This window comes from Enhydra lutris, unplaced genomic scaffold (assembly GCF_002288905.1).
Source record: "Enhydra lutris kenyoni isolate GAN:26980312 unplaced genomic scaffold, ASM228890v2 scaffoldscaffold1, whole genome shotgun sequence".
NCBI lineage: Eukaryota > Metazoa > Chordata > Mammalia > Carnivora > Mustelidae > Enhydra > Enhydra lutris.
The window spans coordinates 70,706,114-70,724,672 of record NW_019154085.1 but is presented as its reverse complement, the minus strand read 5'-3'; the positions used below and the strand labels follow the sequence as shown (position 1 = coordinate 70,724,672).

Genomic DNA, 18,559 nt, shown 5'->3' with positions numbered 1-18,559 from the left:
CTGGGTATTTACCCAAATAAACTGAAAACTTATGTGTACACAAAAACCGGCACACAGATGTTTATAGCAGCTTTATTCATAATTGCCAAAACATGGAAGCAACTAAGAAGTCTTTCAATAGTGGGTATCAGCAACCAAGATATCCAGACAATGTAATGTTATTCAGCACTAAAAAGAAATGAGCTCTCAAGCCATTAGAAGACATGGAGGGACCTTAAATGCATATTTCTAAGTAAATTAAAGAGCAAATGAGAAAAGGCTACATACTGTATGATTCCAGCTATATGATATTCTAGAAAGGGCAAAACTATGGAGACAGTCAAAAAGATAAGTAGCTGTCAGGGATTTGGGGAGGGAGAGATGAATAGGTAGAGCACAGATGATATTTAGAGGAGTAAATCTACTCTGTCTGATACTATGATCATTAATACATATCATTGTATTTGTCCAAACCCACAGAAGGCACATTGAGTGAACCCAAATGTAGACTATGGATTTGGAGCAATAATGATATGTCCACATAGGTTCATCCGTTATAACAAATGTACTGTTCGAGTGTGGGATGTTGATAGAGGGGGATGTTGGAGGTGGGACAGGGGAACTCCGTATTTTCTGTTCAGTTTTGCTCTAAATCTAAAACTTGCTATAAAAAATATTTTCTTAAAAAGTTTTAGGAGGGCAATTCATAATTAGATTTACATTCCTTAGAGATCACTCAGGCTGCGGAGACCCATGTGAAGGAGACAGAGAACAAGAATGAATATAGGAAACAGTTAGCTGCAGTTGTCCAGGTGAAAGATGGTGCTAGCTGAGTCTAGGGTGGTGTGGGAAGAGAAAGAGAAAATATGTTGGCCCTAGGGAGAGAAATAAGATTCAAGTATGGTCCCTGGATAAATGAAGGGACTGCTTCCCCGTAGTTTCCTCATATATTAAGATAGAGGAAAGAGGTGTAGGGGTTAGCCAGGAGTCTTCATGATTTGGGGAGAACCTAACACTGAACCATATCTAAGGCAAACACAGAATTAACTGAGTGCTTGAGACAAATATCTTTTCATTTGTAATGGCAGCCCTGTATTAGACAAGAGCAACATCAGACGGATTATGGTTGTTATGAAAGAACTTTTTAAAAAAATTTCCTGGGCACTCTTTAGATACAGTGATCTACTACTTTAGTCATAATCCTAATTACAGTGATAGTAACCAATAAATATGATAATACCTAAAATAGATATTTGTAGAAACCAATAAATAGTGTTATTTTGAGTTGGATTTTTCTTTTGTTTATATTTGCAATTTTGAGTCTTACGTGGTAATCTCTACGTAACTTTGACAAAGTTTTATAAACTTTGGGTAGATATCACTCATTTATAATGTTCACAATACGCCATATACTGTAATGTTCTTAACGTTCATAATACACTAACGATCCTATTCATTGCCACTGTCTCACTCCTGTTGCTGTTTTTAACTGAGTGAGTGAACAGAAATAAAATTTGAGAAAGATTTGAGACACAGAAATAGTGTCTCCTAAGGTCTTGGTTCCCTTATCCCATTTCCTAATCCCCAGACAAGCTCTTCTAAAAATATTAAAGCCTATAAAGATGCATGGCTGAAAAACTGCTTGATAATTAGAGCTAAAAGCTCACTGGTCAGCCAAGCCTTGAAAAAAAGCAAAAAGTTTGAGTTTAATAAAAGTGCATTTGCATAATTAATACACTATAATAAGACAATGTGTAAATTTAGGATATTTTGTTAGAGATGATTAGTATGTGCCTAATGAGAAAAACTCATTACTTGAGAAACAGTATTTTCCATTACTAAAGATAAATCTGTTTTCTGTAAATGAGAAAATTATTTGAGGCCAAACATAACTATAATAAACATAAATGTATGTATTATTTTAATATTTTATGTTTTATGAAGAATTAAATATTTAATTATTATAATTTTTAAAAAGGTATTATGGCTAAAAAAATTAGGCAAATAAATACGTGAAATACCTCCTGGCTATCCCATGATATACATGCCTAATTCCAATGTTATTTTCATTCTCAGTATTTCAGCAAGGCTATATATATGTAGTTCTCATAGGCCATTAATGTAAATGCTATTAAAGAATAATCAGATCTGCTCAAATTAGGTCGTTATCATTTACCAATGATAACATTGTGATAGATGATAGATGACAGGTGATAGATTCTGACTTTAAAGAAGATTGCTGACCATACATGGCCACTAAGGACTAATGTTTGACTTATAAATTCTAATTTCATCTTTTGCACACTGAGGAAAGAGATTAACTATTTTATCCACATCAAGATGCTTGTTTTGAAGAATTGATTCCATCTCTTTGAATAGGTCTTTCTCCAGTTTCTTCATGTTGTCCAACAAGGTTTTGGCTTTTTCCTGAATAATTAAAAATAAAAATAAATAAACACATACACATACAAGTCTAACCAAATTCTAGCTCACCTCTACAGACAGGATTTATTCATTCTGGGTTTTGCTTCTAGTTTGGTTCCCGTCCTCTTATTCTTTAGATATAGAAGAAATGAAATTCTTTGGGAAAAATCATTGTTCTAGATTGAATTAACAGATTAACCCCAATTTACTAGGTATTTTAAATTGAAAATAGATAGAAAAGATAAGAAAATAGAAAAGATAAGAATAGTTGTGTAGGATTAGTCTATAAGCAAGAAACCTAAAAGATAAATAATAGGACAATTGAAATTATGAAATTGTGTATGGGGAAGGTTGCTAAAAATTGAGGCTAAGATCTTTATGAAGCTGGAGCTTCTATATTTAAAATCAGTATTATCAGATTAAACAAAGGAAAAAGAACAGCAATATTCAAAGGAAAGAACAACTAAAAGAAAAGACATTTTATCGATAATTCCTCCCTGTGATTTCTCTGTTTCAAGAAGGTGGGTAGGGGAACAGTCATGACTTTTACAGAATGAAGCAATTTTTAAGTTACTGATGAATTATCATAACCAGTTATAGAATAGGTACTGAAAGGAAAAGTATGTAAGAAGAAAGTTATTAGAAAATAAGGATAACTTTAAAAATCTGAACAATTATGGGGCAGAACTTCACAAGACAAAGATTCTTAACCTTAATGTGGACTTTAAAATAAAATTGTATTGACTTTTTCTGAAGAAACGCTACATTACATAACAGTGGGAAAAATGTATTTTGTCTACAAATGGCATTGGAATAATTAGCTCTTGGAAAACAAAGAATAGGATCCCTACTTCATAACATACACAAAAATAAATTTCACAAAATTAAAAAACTAAATATTTTTTTCAAACACACATATATATACTGGAAGAAAATACAGAAGTTTTATTTATTTTGAAGTGAGGCTGGCCTTTTCAAGCATAAAATCAAGATGCCTTAAAGGAAAAGACTAACAAATGTAATTGACTAAACATAAAACAATAAACTGAGATGAAAAATTTGCAATATAACAAAGACTCAAAATTCACATATTTTTGCCTCTTTGAGGCAAAAGACAAAAACAACCAAGAAACCATTGAAAAGTAGGCTAAGGAAAAGAAGAAGCATTTAAGTCATTTAAGAGGAAATACTAATGGCCAATAAACATATGAGAAGATTTCTAAACTCATTAATAATCAAGAAATGTAAATTAAGGGGCACCTGGGTGGCTCAGCTGGTTAAATGGCTGCCTTCAGCTCAGGTCAAGATCTTACTTAGGGCGCTGGGATGGAGCCTCCTGCTCTTGCTTCTCCCTCTTTCCTCACCCCTCCCCACCACTCATGCTCGTGATCTCACGCTCTCTCTCTCTCAAATAAAATCTTAAAAAAAAGTAAATTAAAAGTCAGTAGCATTGACTCTAAGACATAAAAGTAGATTAGAACCAGAGAAAGACAAATAATGTAAGATTTCACTTAGATGTGGAATCTAAAATCCAAAACAAATGAATAAACAAACAAAAAGCAAAAATAGACCCATAAATACAGAGCAAACAGATTGATGGTTGCCAGAGGAGAGGGGAGTGAGGGGGAGCAAAATGGGTGAAGAGGAGAGGGAAATACAGATGTCCAGTTATGGAATGAATAAGTCATAGGGATAAAAGGCACATAAGGAATATGGTTAATGGTATTGTAATAACATATGGTGACGGACGGCAGCTACACTTGGGGTGAGCATAGTATAATGTACAGAATTGTCCAGTCACTATACTGTACACCTGAAACTAATGTTAACATTGTGTGTCAACTATACTTAAATTTTAAAAAAAATAGACTAGAACCCAGCTCTTTGACACTTCTTCCCTTAAATTCTATTCTTTCCACTGCTTTCTGTTGTCAATCTAACATTTAATGTCTATTAAAGCCTAAAATAGTAACAACAGCTTTTAAATTTTAATTTCAGTATTGCTCAGAAAACTGTCAATCAGCAATTTAATGAAACAAAAATTTAATAATAAGTCTACAAAATCAACCTTCCAGACGCAGTATTAAGGCGGAAAGGAAGCTGACAACTCTTGAGAACTATAGTAAGCAATTAGTGCAGTGTGGAGGCTGCTCAGGGAGGAACAAGGGAAAATCCCCCCAGAGCCGACAGTCTTGAAACACATCACTGAAGAACTTGAGCAAGAAGAGCCAAAGGGCTCATCATTCTCCACAGGGCTGTGCTGAGCCTGGAGGGTGAGCCAAGCCCACAGTGCACGGCAGTGTACGGCCAGTGGACTGCGCTGTCATCAGCACATGTGACGGGCTTCGAAGACAAACTGCTTGCTTCTCACTCCCTGCCACCAGGCTACAAAAAGTATTTATGCTCTAAGTTTTCGTTTTTCATTTAAAGATTTATTTGAAGGAGGGGAGGGGCAAAGGGAGAAGAAGAGAGACTCTTAAGCAGACCCCTTGCCGAGCACAGGGCCCACACATGGCCGATGCTGGGCTCCAAGTCGGGCTCAATCTAATGACCCTGAGATCACGACCTGAGCTGAAACCAAGAGTCACATGCTGAACTGACTGTGTCACCCAGGCGTCCCAGAGTCAAAGTTTTAAGTGAAAGCAAAGTAACCCAAAATAAATTAAGAATAGTGTCAAGAATTCACAACAAATAGAAAGTCTGGACAGAATTCTCTGCTTTTAAGTGTAAGCAAAGCAGGTGGGGGAATGGCAACTGTGCCAACATACTACAGACAAAAGCAAGTAAATAATTACCTGAAGGACAATTAGTTTAATTAATATTACATAGAAAGAATGTATATATATATATAGTATATGTATATGTGTATATATATATAGTATATGTATATGTATATACTTTGTGTATATATATAGTATATGTATATGTATATATATAGTATATGTATATGTATATACTTTGTATATACATATAAAGTATATGTATATACTTTGATGAATTAAAAGAAATTATAGGCGATAGAAATCAGGAGCTGGTATAAACAGGTGAGAAAAGGTATAAGATGGCCAATCTTTTCCTTCACTGAAGGAAATGAGTTGATGGTTCTGTAAAAAAAAAACTTTGGGTAGCCCTTCTATTTCCTTCTAGTCTATTTTTTAATCTCCGGGGTAGAGAGGGAAGAGGGCAAGAGGGCTGAAGAAGTATGGATATTATAAAATTGTCAATCTATGTGTGTATCTATCTGTCCCCCCCAAAATATATCTGCTTATTTCTAGAGATGAGATTTTAGATGATACGTTAATCTTCTATAATGCTTACATTTAAAAATCACAAGCATTTATCACTGTTTTAAAACTCCGACTCATTATTTTAAGTCTAAGAGATGTTAAGCACCTTCCATTAAAATTAATAGAAGTTGCTTAACCAACTGAGCCACCCAGGTACCCACCCCTCTAAGGCTGGGTGCCTGGGTGGCTCAGTTGGTTAAGCGACTGCCTTTGGCTCAGGTCATAATCCTGAAGTCCCAGGAACGAGTCTCACATCAGGCTCCCTGCTTAGCAGGGAGCCTGCTTCTCCCTCTGACCACCCCCCCATGCTCTCTCTCTCTCTCTCTCTCTCTCATTCTCTCAAATAAATAAAATCTTTTTAAAAATTAATCTAAGGCTATATTATTACGAACATTATGTGAGAGACCGTGTTAACTGCCCTCCAGTAGTTTCGTCATTTTTGGTGTGAGATATAAACGAAGTAAGCTGCTTAAACTACCCAAGTCTCAGATTCCTTATCAGTAAAATGGATATAATAATAGTAGCTACTCACAAAGAATGTGAAGATTAAATAAAATATTCTGCGTAATGGTACCATGATGCTGGTGGATAGTAAGTGCTCAGTAAATGTGAGGTACTGTTACTACATTTAATACATTAACTTTCCCTAAAAGATTCACAATGCATTCTTAACCACTATTTTTAACCTTCAGTTACACCTCTATAATCTAAACATCTAAACAATTTTTAAACCTATTTTTAGATGAAGGAAGAAGGAAAGAAAGCTGAAATTCCAAAGTTCAAAATGTGGATTGAATCATACTTGAAACTATTCTTAATGACAAAACAATATAATTTAATCATACCTCCTTTTTATCAATTACTTCCAATGCCTGTTGATGTTTTTGGTAGAGTGGGTGTCTTCTGTCAGGCTTAAACTGAAAACGTGGCTTCTTTTTAACTGGATCTTCATGTCCAAATGTTGGTGAACTCGTATCCAAGAGTTGTGGGATATTTGGTACAAATATGAAAGGTTTAAAAATGGATCTAGAAGAAAAAGTCTTCATTAAATTGGCTTGTGGGGATATAAAAATATTTAGCATCATTCTAAATCTTTTAAGATTCCCTCTAGTTTCTATTAATTTCTTACATATTAGTTGTTCCTGTCATACTAGTTATACCCATGTCTGTCTGTCTTGGTACACTGGGCTCTTCTTTGGGGCTGGGGAGCACACTTTTTTTAGCCCTGTATTCCCACGAACCTAACAAAGGGGCTGGCACAGAAACAGTCCCAAGTGAAATTATAGTTCATCATTTTCTACTGCAAACTCCACAGCTGAAGGGTAAGAACAATCCTCAGTGTTACAGATTGAGGATTAGGATTTGGAAAGAAAAAGAGCAGCAGTATTAATAAGGAATTCATGAGTCTCATCCGATATTCTTGAAAATATCTTTACTAACACAAAAGACCATAATACCAGGAGATAGTGACTATAAGATCATTTCTAAATGTAGTGCACATTAAGTTCTATGAGAGATACTAATGACTAGTCTGTACAAATCCTATTTGAGATATAACTTCAACTACTGATGGTTTAAATTTTATATGCATGTATTTTCTAGATATGAGTAGAGAAGTAACCACCTAAATGTGGCACAACTACATCATTTAATCTTTTTACTGTTATTAATCATCTAATATTGTAATATTGAATCTGCAAAAGAAAACCATCTACTTTACTTTTCTTGACAATTTTAAATATAAGTGGGGGAAGAGAGTAGGGATAACTGCATACAAGAATCCGTTAACATATTGTAATATTGTACGATAAAAATGAAAATAGCTATGGCGGTTATGTACATGTGGAAATGGAAGACTACAACCTAAACAGAAAATGCATACAAAAATTATTGTCGTATTTGTGTAAGAAAAATTTAGCCTGGCAAAATCACCAAAGACTAGTGACTACCCTACTCCCTAACCCCTTGCTGGTTTATAATATTTTATGACTTTACCTCTCAGGATCGGGAGTCCCAGTGAAGAAGTGAATGCAAGGAAGCCTGGAGTCTTGAGGTAAAATAGAAACCATGCTTGCAGTGGTCAGGAATTCTCCCTCCATATTAATGCCACTTGGTTTATCTCGGAGAATGTCCATCATTGTTTCAAAAGTTATATTTCCTAGGGAAATCATTTTTAAAAATCATCAAATACATATGAATTTGTAGACTGATATACTATAAATATGAACTGCTTTCTCTATTGATAGTATATAACATGAGATAATGATCTAGGTATAAATTAGATATTAACTACAAACAAACCTTGTATCATAACTATTAGATTAGTCTCATTCTGCTCTTGTAAGGAAGATTTTTTAGAAAAATATAAAATACAAAGTCTCAAAACCACTTTTGGTATTTTGAGATATGGTAAAATCGTAACTTCCTAAGAAGGAATAAAAAATGCAAAATACGCTCAGTCTTGTCCTTGATAAAAAATTTTTAAGGTGTATTTAGTTAGCAATGCATTATCAGTAACTACTATCTGAGTCTATCCATTCTGGGAATCAAATATTAAGAGAATATTGTGCTTGGTTTCCAAAATTATACAAGATGTTCTTTATAAAATAACCTACTACTTTTCCTTTAATAATTTCTGTACCTGACATTAATAACATGTGAATTTTAACCAGAGTGGGAATGAAGGAGACAAAACATATTATTGGTTAATGGAATCTTTATGAACATAATTCTGCTGGGCTACTTAAAAAACTTAAATGCCATTGTGTGTAATGAAAATAGATGGTATTATATTTTGTTTTCTGTTTTCATATGTGAAGTTTTATTTTAGAATATTTTAGAATATTTTAACTTTATTTTAGAAAAATAGAAAAACATCTATTTTATCTCTTCAGCAAACACAACATGACCATTGTTACAGAGAGTCTCAGAATTCCATATTTGCAAGGCATTTCCACAAGAAAGTTTAAAAAGCCAATCATGCCTTCAGACAGCTCTGCTCCTTGCTGTACATTTCTATAGTCAAAGATGTGGCTCAGGATATAACTACCTCATGACAAGATGAATAATCTTATCCCTACACAATGCAGTCCTCCAAAAGTAGCCCAAATACCTTCTTCTAACATGTCATAATTCTCTTCCCAAAAATTTGACTCTGAATTCCTCATGAATCAAATTAAAACTCCTTCAAATCAAAACTTATCATTAAGCTTAATTGAAATAAGCTTTTCCTTTCCTGTAAGCATTCCTGATCTTTTCTATATTTTGGTCCTATCTCTGCCATTAGATTATAAATTCTCTAAAGACAAAAAGGGATTATTCTCTCTTTAGTTCTCATTCATTCAACACATACTAATTGAGCATCTACTAAATGACACACACTGTCCCAGGAAATAGAGAGTCAGAGACAGGCAGATACTGATGTACTTTGGCATAGATATGTAGCTCTATGAATGTAAAGTAGTGAAAGTCCCCTGGTCCGATTTCAGTTAGGGTGACCACAGTTAATTCAAAAAAGATCTTTCCTGAAGAGTTTCAGAATAGGTTTAAAAGCCTTCCTCTGATAAATATAAGAAATCTTCATTATCAAAAGAAAATGGCACGGGATGCCTGGGTGGCTCAGTGGGTTAAGCCTCTGCCTTCAGCTCAGGTCATGATCTCAGAGTCCTGGGATCGAGCCCCACATTGGGCTCTCTGCTCAGCAGGGAGCCTGCTTCCCTCTCTCTCTCTGCCTGCCTCTCCGCCTACTTGTGATCTCTCTCTCTCTGTGTCAAATAAATAAATTTTAAAAAAGCTAAAAAAAAAAAAAGAAAATGGCACTAGAAAATAGCCTTTTAAAGCAGCACATTTAAAATGAAAATCAAAATTTCTTGGTAAATAGTAGAGGAAAGGATTGATTGGGTCTTTAAAATGAAAATAATATCTCAAAAATAAATTCACATAAGCTTATTGTTAACAAAATTTAGGTTAGAATTTTAATATGCCAATTCTTAAAACAATGAATAAATCCAATATAATTTTTCTAATTTTATGGAAAGTTTTATGGAAAACTCCAAAGAGTGGTAAGAGAATGTTACTTTAACTACTACAACATGATCATAAAAATAATTTTTTAAAATTACTTATTTGAGAAAGTGAGAGCATGAGAGGCGGAGCAGTGGGAAAGGGAGAAGCAGACTCCCCACCGAGCAGGGAGTCTAACTTGGGACTTGACCCCAGGACCTTGAGAGCATGACCTGAGACAAAGGCAGATGGTTAACTGACTGAACCACCTCCCCCAAGCCCAAAACATACTAATTTAAGTCTGTGTCTGATGAAGCTAGTTTGTGGATGCCAGTCGGTCACTTTCTACTGTCTGCTTTCTCTTGGTTTTCAGTCACTTAGTCTTATTCCTTGGCATGTCTGATAATTTTTTATTGAATGTTGGACACCATGGATGAAAGTTTATAGAAACTCTTCATGATGTTTTTCCTCAACAGAGGATTTAATTTTCTTCTGGCAAACAGAATATAAGTAGATTAACTATTGATCCAGTTGAGACTGGTCTATTCCCTATTGTAGCTTTTCTGGGGTCTCAACTGAAAGCCTGGGGTGTTCCCCAGGCCTCTTCCTGCTTAGCTATTAGATCTAAGTTTTGTCCCTAAGGCGGTGTGAGATTCCCAAATCTCTACTTAGCTTTTTAGGCTCTTAGGAACTACTTCTGTCTTGATTTCTCAATGTCTCATCCTACATTTGTGCTTCTGAGAAGTCAAAAATTGCTTTAAGGAGGAATTGTGACATAGAAGGTCAGGTACTTCTCAAAGTGTAGCTAATCTTTTCTCAGTCTCTTAGATCTAGGCTCTCATGTCTTAACTGTTTTGGGTGCTCACCTATACCTTCAAACAGTGGCTTTTATTCCTCCGGCTTTTATAGTTATTCTTGGGGGGAGGTTAGTTGATAACCAGAAGCAGAAGTCTAGCTCAGTGCTTTTAACCACTCCACTACTGAGCCTCCCATCAGTCCCTTTTTACCCTCAAGTAGTATCAATTTTTCAGTAATAGTAATGAACATAATAGACTGTTGATAGATACTGTAAAAAGTACAGTTAAAGAAACATAAAACATATAGTTCCTGCCATCAGATATTTTCAGATACTTTATACTGGCAACGTTTGATTAGTGCATTAAAATTAGTTCTAAAGAAACAACTTTCATTTAACACAGTTGGTTGACCACAGGTATGTTTCCTCTCTCCTAATACCCTACTACAATGAAGTAAAGGAATAAGAAAATGAATTAACTCAAAAAGACAAAGCATAAATTGCACTACTGGGTATTTACCCTAAAGATACAAACGTAGTGATCCGAAGGGGCACGTGCATCCGAATGTTTATAGCAGCAATGTCTACAATAGCCAAACTATGGAAAGAACCTAGATGTCCATCAACAGATGAATGGATAAAGAAGATGTGGTATATATACACAATGGAATACTATGCAGCCATCAAAAGAAATGAAATCTTGCCATTTGCGAGGACGTGGATGGAACTAGAGGGTATCATGCTTAGCGAAATAAGTCAATCGGAGAAAGACAGTATCATATGATCTCCCTGATATGAGGGAGAGGAGAAGGAACATGGGGGGTTAAGGGGGTAGGAGAAGAGTAAATGAAACAAGATGGGATTGGGAGGGAGACAAACCATAAGTGACTCTTAATCTCACAAAACAAACTGAGGGTTGATGGGGGGTGGGGGGTTGGGAGAGGGGGGGTGGGGTTATGGACATTGGGGAGGGTATGTGCTATGGTGAGGGCTATGAAGTGTGTAAACCTGGCGATTCACAGACCTGTACCCCTGGGGATAAAAATATATGTTTATAAAAAAAAAAAAAGACAAAGATTTTATGCTTTTTTTTGCTTTTTATAGCAAGAATTCCCCCCACCCTTTCCCATGATATATGGGAATAATTAAAAGAAAAAGGCTTACAGCAAGTCTATACTCAAAATGTGATTCTGTGACATTTCAAATTAAAATAAAATTGACTTATAAAATAATCTAATGTTACACCCTCAATCATATACGTTACCAACTGTTTCATGTTAATAGCAAATTTTCCATTTCTCCTTAGGATAGTTATGACTTCAAATTCAAAAAAGATAATTTATAGATAACTTGTTATAAGAACAAATCTTTCATTCATTTTGAGAAAATGCAGGAAGAAAAAAAGAGAGTGTATCTGAAAATAGCCCTTAACATTAAAACTAAACAATAAAGCAAAAGCCTACCATCCACACCTATCAGACACATTGCTTCTGCACCTAGTGAGATTTTAAAATGATTCAAATCTAAATTCGTGTAAGTGGTAAGTTTTAATGAAAACAGTGTCAGAACCATAACACTGCAATAATACAGGTATTATGAAAATGTTTTCTGTATTCAAAACCTACAATTCTCAAAATGAAGGGAGGATTTACATGATCGCTTGAGAAGGACAGCTGTAAGTAATCCACTAGCAAGCATTGAATAAGTACTGAGACTGCAGTAGCAGGGTTCAGTAAAATGAATGCAAAACACAGGGTGCAATTTCACTGCAATTTAAACTAGTTATTTAAAATACATGAGTGAATATAGATACAATTTGGATATACATGCAGCACAGTTAATAGCTATCAGGTAGCTGGAAAGGAGAAAGGTAGGCTCTTCCATCTAGAAAAATCATAGGAAAAATTAACTATAATGTACTACTAGACAATTTTCTATGAAAGTATTGGAAAGACATTTATTCTTTTGGCAAAGAACAGAAAGCTGGATGAACTGTACTTTATATTTGAGGAGAAAAACAAGTTTCATGTCAGACGCAACTCTTGCTATAATCATGTATGCATTTTAAATCTATATATAATCCAGCTATTTTGTAGTAAAACATAACAGAATTTTGAGGGTGCAGTGGCTAATTAATCTATAATTACCTCTATTTTTTCTTTCTTTTGTCCAATTACCCTAAACCCTAGGATTCTTGATATTTTCCTCTCGACCTTAATTACATGTTGTTATTCTTCATTTTTTAAGGAATACTTCCTAATTTATGTCCTGAGCCTCTAAGTTTATTGCCAGAAAAAAGTACACAACAGCTATCTTTGTTAAATTATCTGTAAGTTACAATTTAATTTAACTTAACTAATAATCCTTTGTTAATTAAAAAATACATATTAAACACATGCAAGACACTGAACTAGGTACTGAGAGAAATATAAGCTCAAGTAAGAGAGTCCATTTTTTTTTTCAGTTTCATAAAGGAGATAAATGAAGAGCACAATTTCCTCATTTGTAAAATGAAGATAATACCTATTTCACATAGTTCCTTAGAGAAGATAATGCAATCACTCAGCACAATGTCCAGCCCCTGATAGCTTTTAATAAATGGGAATAGGTACTGGTGCAACTACTACTCAGTCTCTACTTTCACAATAAGCCTAAAATTCCTTAGAATAACACATTTTAGCATTTTCTACATACCCACCCACATGGGAAAAAAAAGGTAGTTTAAATAACCTATTTATAAAATGACAAGCTAACATTAAGAAACCTTATTTTTAAAAAAAACCTTTCAAATGATAAGAATTCTTCTGGAAAGCAAAATATAAAATACTAAATATTTAGAAAACAATGACATTAAGGCATTCTAAAACCATTGTCACAAACTTTTTTCTGTCATACCAAATAACTAACAGATTGCTAATATGTTTAATGAATACCTAAGAAGCAAATATCAATCATTGCTCTGTCTCCCAAATAGTTTCTTTCTGATTGGTTTACAGAACCATTCCATCCCTCAGGTGAAGGAGAATATATTAGTCACATATTTTGAAATATTAATGGAATGACCCATTTAGTAGTTAACTGCCACCCAATAATCTAAATAGAAGGTACTTTTCTGGAGCTATCTGGAAGCAAAGGAACAAAGATACACTAAAAGTTTTTTAACAGTTAGTAGTAACCAAATATAAAAATGGAAAAAATATATTAATAAATGGGCAATTTAAAAATTACAACTTTTGGGGACACCTGGGTGGTTCAGTTAAGCATCTGCCTTTGGCTCAGGTCATGATCGCAGGGTCCTGGGATGGAGTCCCACATGGGGCTCCCTGCTCAGTGGGGAGCCTGCTTCTCCCTCTGCCTGCTGCTCCCTCTGCTTGTATGCTCGCTCTCTCTAATAAATAAGTAAATAAATAAATAAAATAAAATAAATAAAAATTACAATTTTTCAACAAACATAAGAATATAAGGATACATAAGAATATGTCTAATCTCACTGGTAAGAGATTTCTATTTTAAAATAATAACATGGGGCGCCTGGGTAGCTCAGTGGGTTAAAGCCTCTGCCTTCGGCTCAGGTCATGATCCCAGGGTCCTAGGATTGAGCCCCACATCGGGCTCTCTCTCTGCAGGGAGCCTGCTTCCTCCTCTCTCTCTCTCTGCCTGCCTCTCTGCCTACTTGTGATCTCTGTCTGTCAAATAAATAAATAAAAATCTTTAAAAAAAATAATATGCCATTTCTACTACAAAATTCTTTTTTTTTAGATTTTATTTTTTTATTTGACAGAGATCACAAGTAGGCAGAGAAGCAGGCGGGTGGGTGGGGGGGAAGCAGGCTCCCCACTGAGCAGAGAGCCAGATGCAGGGCTCGATCCCAGGACCCTGAGACCATGACCTGAGCCAAAGGCAGAGGCTTTAACCCAGTGAGCCACCCAGGCGCCCCTCTGCTACAAAATTTTATCAAGGTTGAACAAAAATAATATCCTATATTGATAAATATATTAAAATGGCACTCAAATGTTGCTCATGGCAATTTAAATTGATGCAACTTTTCTGGTGGTCATTTTGGTAGTGTGTTTCAAAAGCCTTAAAACACGCGGATATGTTTTGAACCTACATCCTACTTCTAGAAACATATTCTAAGAAAGTAGTCAAGGATGGGAACATAAATAAGCTATAAGCATATTATATAATTTTCAATAATGAAAAACTAAAAATCTAAATAATGAGAAATTTGTTAACTAAATTAATCCTTACTATATGATGATTAAAATATAACCACATGGAAATAAGATATCAAAATAATAGAAAACTGTGCAACTGTTAAAAATATGACAAAACTGGGACGCCTGGGTGGCTCAGTTGGTTAAGCAGCTGCCTTCGGCTCAGGTCATGATCCCAGCGTCCTGGGATCAAGTCCCACATCGGGCTCCTTGCTCAGCAGGGAGCCTGCTTCTCCCTCTGCCTCTGCCTGCCACTCTGTCTGCCTGTACTCACTCTCTCTGACAAATAAATAAAATCTTAAAAAGAAAAATATGACGAAACTGGGGCACCTGGGTGGCTCAGTGAGTTAAGCCTCTGCCTTTGGCTCATGATCTCAGGGTCCTGAAATCCAGCCCCATACGGGCTCTCTGCTCAGCAGGGAGCCTGCTTCTCCCCTCTCTCTGCCTGCCTCTCTGCCTACTTGTGATCTCTTTCTCTCTGTCAAATAAATAAATAAAATCTTTTTTAAAAAATGACAAAATTGGGAATATATCAAAATAGAATTATCTACATTGTATATTGCTAACTAAAGAAAAGTTATATGCAGAACAATGTGTATGACATACTACCATTTCTTTTTTTTTTTATACTACCATTTCTGTAAAAAAAAAAAGAAAAAAATTACATATACATATTTGTTTCATTAAGCATATATTATGTCTAGAAGAATATATAAGGGATTGCCTATGGAAAAAAGAAATTAGGGAGAGGATCCTATCTAAGATCAGGTTATGTATACATCCTGTGTACCTGTGGACTTTGAATCATGTGAATATATTTCTATAAATACAATAATGTCAAAGAATATTAAGGGACATAGGAAGGAGTTCTGCTTTCTAATTAAGCCAAATAAGCTCCTATCAGACCAACCCTCCCTTAAATAACTATAAACTTGGGACAAAATACAGACTACCTGAAGCAGTGAACAAAAGCAGGAAAATTCTGGAAGGAGACATTTGGAAGATGGGATGAAGTACAGGATAAATTCACTGGTTTTGTTTTGGATTTAGCCCAAGGGAAGGCCTTAGTCAATGCTGTGCAATATTGTGCAAGTATTTACTAAAAACATTGAGCTTTCTGGCCTGAAGAACTAGAAGTCAACCACCAGTACTAGAAACTGAAGGAGGACTCTCATAAAAGACAGAATTAGAGAGAAAAACCCCCCAATTCTGTGCAAAACCAAACCAAAACAACAACAACAACAAAAAACCCTGACCAAATTTCCATCTGTTTTGTGAATCAGCATGCGTGGCCCACCGCAAGCAGCAGAGCGAAAGATAAAAGAACTGAGCTGAAATTTGAGCTGCCCACCAGAAGAGTTTGCAGGTTGAGTATAATCAGTGGAATTGTCTAGCAGACAGCTGTCAAGAGTTATTCCTTTTTAGGTGAGTTGTGGTGGCTTGTGGCTTTCAAGGAACTAATTCATTCCCTCAAAGTTTGTGGTATTATCCTCCTAATGCTGGTGGGGTAGATATTTCTTTACCTGACATATAACTTGTGTTGTCTTCCTTTTCTTCTTTGTCAAACTGTCTAGGGTGGATCAATTTTATTAATCTTTTCGAAGAACCAGGTTTTAGTTTGATCAATTTCCTCCACTGTTTTATTTTCAGTTTTATTGATTTCTGCTCTTATCTTTGTTATTTCCATCCTTTTCCTTGATTGGGATTTTTGTTTGTTTGTTTTTGGTTGGCTTGTTTTGTTTTGTTTCATTTCTGGAGGTGAAAGTTTAGGTTTATATTGTTGAGTTGAGAACTTTATTATCAACTATAATCATTAAATGCTATAAATTTCCCTGTAAGCATTACCTTTGCTTCATCCCACAAATTTTGGTATATTCATTTTCACTTCATTCCCCTCAAAATCTTTTTATTTTTCCCCTGGGTGGCTCAGTGGGTTGGAGCCTCTGCCTTCGGCTCGGGTCGTGGTTCCGGTGTCCTGGGATCGAGCCCCGAGTCGGGCTCTCTGCTCAGCGGGGAGCCTGCTTCTTCGTCTCTCTCTGCCTGCCTCTCTGCCTGCTTGTGATCTCTGTCTGTCAAATAAAAAAATAAAAAACCTTTAAAAAAAAAAATCTTTTCTAATTTCCCTTGAGACCTTTTTGACCCATGAGTTTTTTTTTTTTTTCATTTGAAAATGATGGTTTTTATTTTTCCAAATGAGAAAAATCCATGACATAGTCGAGTTGAGTGTCTCGCCCAACGTCGCTTGCAGTGCTGGAGGCTGGGAAGTCCAAAATCAATGTGCCAGCACGGTTGGTTTCTCCTGAGCTCGCTCTCCTTGGTTTCCATGTAGCCTTTTCTCTATGTACCCGAAGCAATCCCTGGTGCTCCTCTTTTTTTTTTTTTTTTTTAATTTTATTTTTTATAGACATATATTTTTATCCCCAGGGGTACAGGTCTGTGAATCACCAGGTTTACACACTTCACAGCCCTCACCATAGCACATACCCTCCCCAATGTCCATAATCCCACCCCCCTCTCCCAACCCCCCTCCCCGCCTCAACCCTCAGTTTGTTTTGTGAGATTAAGAGTCACTTATGGTTTGTCTCCCTCCCAATCCCATCTTGTTTCATTGACCCATGAGTTTAAAACGTGTTATGTAATTTCCAAGTATTTGGGGACTTTCTAGATATCCTTCTATAATTGATTTCAAATTTAATTTCATTATCACCAGAGAGACCATACTTTGTTATATTTCTTTTAAATTTGGTAAGATTTGTTTTATGACCCAGGATATGGACAACCTTGGTATATATTTGATGTGCACTTGAAAAGAATGTGTATTACACTGTTGTTGGGTGGAATATCCTATAAATAATGCATTAGATCCAGTGGTTGATGGTACTGTTCAGTTTTTTAATATCCTTGCAGATTTCCTGTCCAGTAGTTCTGATAACTGAGAGAGAAGTATTGAAGTCTCCAGTTATAATTGTGAAATTGTCTATTTCTCTTTTCAGTTCTTTCAGTTCTGGCTTCATATATTTGAAAGCTTTGTTGTTAGATGCATATACATTTAACATGGAGACATAATAATCCCATTAAAATGATCTATTTTGATTATGTAGTATCCCTCTTTCTCCCTGGTAATTTATCTTGCTCTAAAGTCTAATTCATCCAATATTTATATAGCCAACCCAGCTGTCTTTTGATGAGTATTTAAAAGATACATCTTCTCCTATCCTTTAACTTTACATTTCAAGTTAGTTATTCATATATAGCAATAGCTGAGTCTAGTTTTGTTTTTGTTTTGTTTTTATTGTTTGTTTTCTATTTGATCCTTCAGGTTTTTTGTTCCTCTATTTCCCCTTTCTCACCTTATTTTTGAATATTTTCTTAGTATTCTATTTTAATTTATCTGTTCACTTTTTTCTATATCTTATCATGTGGCTTTTTAAAAAGTTGTTCTAGAATTACAATATACATACTTAGCTTTTCCAATTACTAGAATTAATATTTTAAAACTTCAAGGAGGATGTAGAAATCTTACCACCATACAGGTCTCTATGTACTCCCCTCTTTATACTGAGGCTATTCTTTGTACTATAGGAAATATACTGTTGGCCTGTAACTGTCAGACATATTTTTAAAGTCTTAAGGGGAGAAACATAGTATTATATTTACCCAGATATTTCTCATTTCTGCAATTCTTCCTTCATTCTTAAAGTTCCATGTTTCACTGTGATATGATTTCCTTTATATCTGAAAAGCTTCCTTTAAAATTTCTTTTAGAGCAGGCTATTGGCAACAAGTCTCTTAGTTTTCCTATATATCAGCTTATTTTTATTTCTCCTTCATTCCTGAAGAATATTTTGGCTGAA

The 18,559-nt window shown here is 35.2% G+C and overlaps 1 protein-coding gene across 1 annotated transcript in view; it reads right to left on the bottom strand.

The window, feature by feature from the left end:
* Nucleotides 1-290: 290 nt before the first annotated feature.
* Nucleotides 291-18,559, bottom strand: part of LOC111142537 (secernin 3) — a 29,297-nt gene continuing 11,028 nt past the window's right edge. The window contains exons 6-8 of the mRNA XM_022495798.1: nucleotides 7,686-7,848; nucleotides 6,536-6,716; nucleotides 291-2,406 (exon numbers count right to left, since the gene is read on the bottom strand). Of these exons, the coding sequence (XP_022351506.1) occupies nucleotides 2,236-2,406; nucleotides 6,536-6,716; nucleotides 7,686-7,848 (515 nt within the window). The 3' untranslated portion in view covers nucleotides 291-2,235. The remainder of the gene's footprint in view (nucleotides 2,407-6,535; nucleotides 6,717-7,685; nucleotides 7,849-18,559) is intronic.